General features: G+C 56.4%; 1 protein-coding gene across 1 annotated transcript; it reads left to right on the forward strand.

The window, feature by feature from the left end:
- The first annotated feature begins 222 nt into the window (after nucleotides 1-222).
- LOC141026232 (uncharacterized) lies at nucleotides 223-963 on the forward strand. Its single transcript, XM_073502227.1, has 2 exons — nucleotides 223-278; nucleotides 414-963. Exons 1-2 carry the CDS (start codon nucleotides 223-225, stop codon nucleotides 961-963), a joined length of 606 nt encoding a protein of 201 aa, XP_073358328.1.
- Nucleotides 964-1,477: the final 514 nt, after the last annotated feature.

Genomic DNA, 1,477 nt, shown 5'->3' on the forward strand with positions numbered 1-1,477 from the left:
TGTAACCAAATATTGTCAATACCAAGACTTGCTAAGTATTGGCAACTTTATTTGAGATAGGCAAAACAACTCATAGTCAATCAAATAGTAGCTAATATTTGGCACAATGCCAAATGTTGGCTTGCCAATTTTTGACAGCAAACCAATTATGCTCCAAGTCGCCATAATTATATGGAGGGGTAGTGAGTGATTTGGAACGGGCGCACTATCCGCCAACCATGCATGCCCTTATTGCTAAGAGCATCTCCAACAGTGGCTGCAAAAAACACGCGCGTGGGGTAAGAGACGGTTTTAGCGTGCGCGGGGCGGTTTCGCGCGCTCTAGCGGCGGCGGGAAACTCAGGCGCGCGCGAAAAAGCGGCCGAGCGCGCGCTAGTTTTGGCGCGCAGCGTCCGGCGCACTTTATAAATGCAGCGTCCGCCACACGCCCTCCCACCGCTCTCCACCTCGCCACGCGCCCTCTGCCGCTCTCTCCCCGCTCCCTCTGTCGCTTTCTCGCCTCGCCGCCGACGTGCCACCGCCGCACCATCATGCCGCCGCGCCATTGGGAAGCTTCGGCTACCGTGGCGTCCGCGCGCGCCCCTCCGGCGCCTTCTCCGCCGAGATCCGGTCCGGCAACATGTGCCACGGCCTTGGCACCTTCGAGACTGCCCACGAGGCAGCCCGCGCGTACGACGCGGCAGCGTGGCCCTTCCGGCGGCCTCGTAGGGACATGAACTTCCCTGAGGTGCCGAAGCGGGAGTTGGCGCAGGAGCTCGCACCTCTCCTGCAGCTTATCACCGACGATTATCGTCGCGAGAACCGGAGGCGGGAGCGCCGTCTCACCCTCGCCGAGATGGACGAGGAAGCCATGGAGCTGTGGCGCCAATGCTTCCCGCATGACATCATCAATGAGCGCAAGTTCTTCGCGCAAAGGAGGGCGGAGAGGGAGGTGAGGAGGGCAGAGCGAGCCGCCTATCGCTAGGACGGGCATACGCGGAAGGCGGCCGCTCAATTCAACATCGACCTAGGAGCAGCGTCGTCCTGGGACTCCGAAGACGATCGGTACCTCGACGCCTTCATTGAAACATCGGAGGAGGACATCACCGAAGCGAAGACGGAGTCGGAGGAGGAGGACGGCGAGGAGTAGTTTTTTATTTATCGGTTTTATTATCTATCGTAGGAGGAGGCTATGAACTATCTATGTATCATTTTATCTATCATTTTTATCTATCTATGTACTATCTATCTATCGTTTATATTGTTTTTTATCTATCTATGCATATCGAGTCGGAGTAGAAGGAGAAGAAATATAGCAGGTCTGCTGGAGTGGCGCGCGCGCGCAATTTTTTGCAGCGGCCGTTGAAGCCAGCGCTCCGCGGCGCACAAAACTGGCTACAGAGGCGCTGTAAACGCTTTTTTAACGCGCTGTGCGTCGCGCGGCTGTTGAAGATGCTCTAAGTTTGTCCCATCGATCCGCTAACTGACCAACACTCTAC

This window comes from Aegilops tauschii, chromosome 6, assembly GCF_002575655.3.
Source record: "Aegilops tauschii subsp. strangulata cultivar AL8/78 chromosome 6, Aet v6.0, whole genome shotgun sequence".
Lineage (NCBI taxonomy): Eukaryota > Viridiplantae > Streptophyta > Magnoliopsida > Poales > Poaceae > Aegilops > Aegilops tauschii.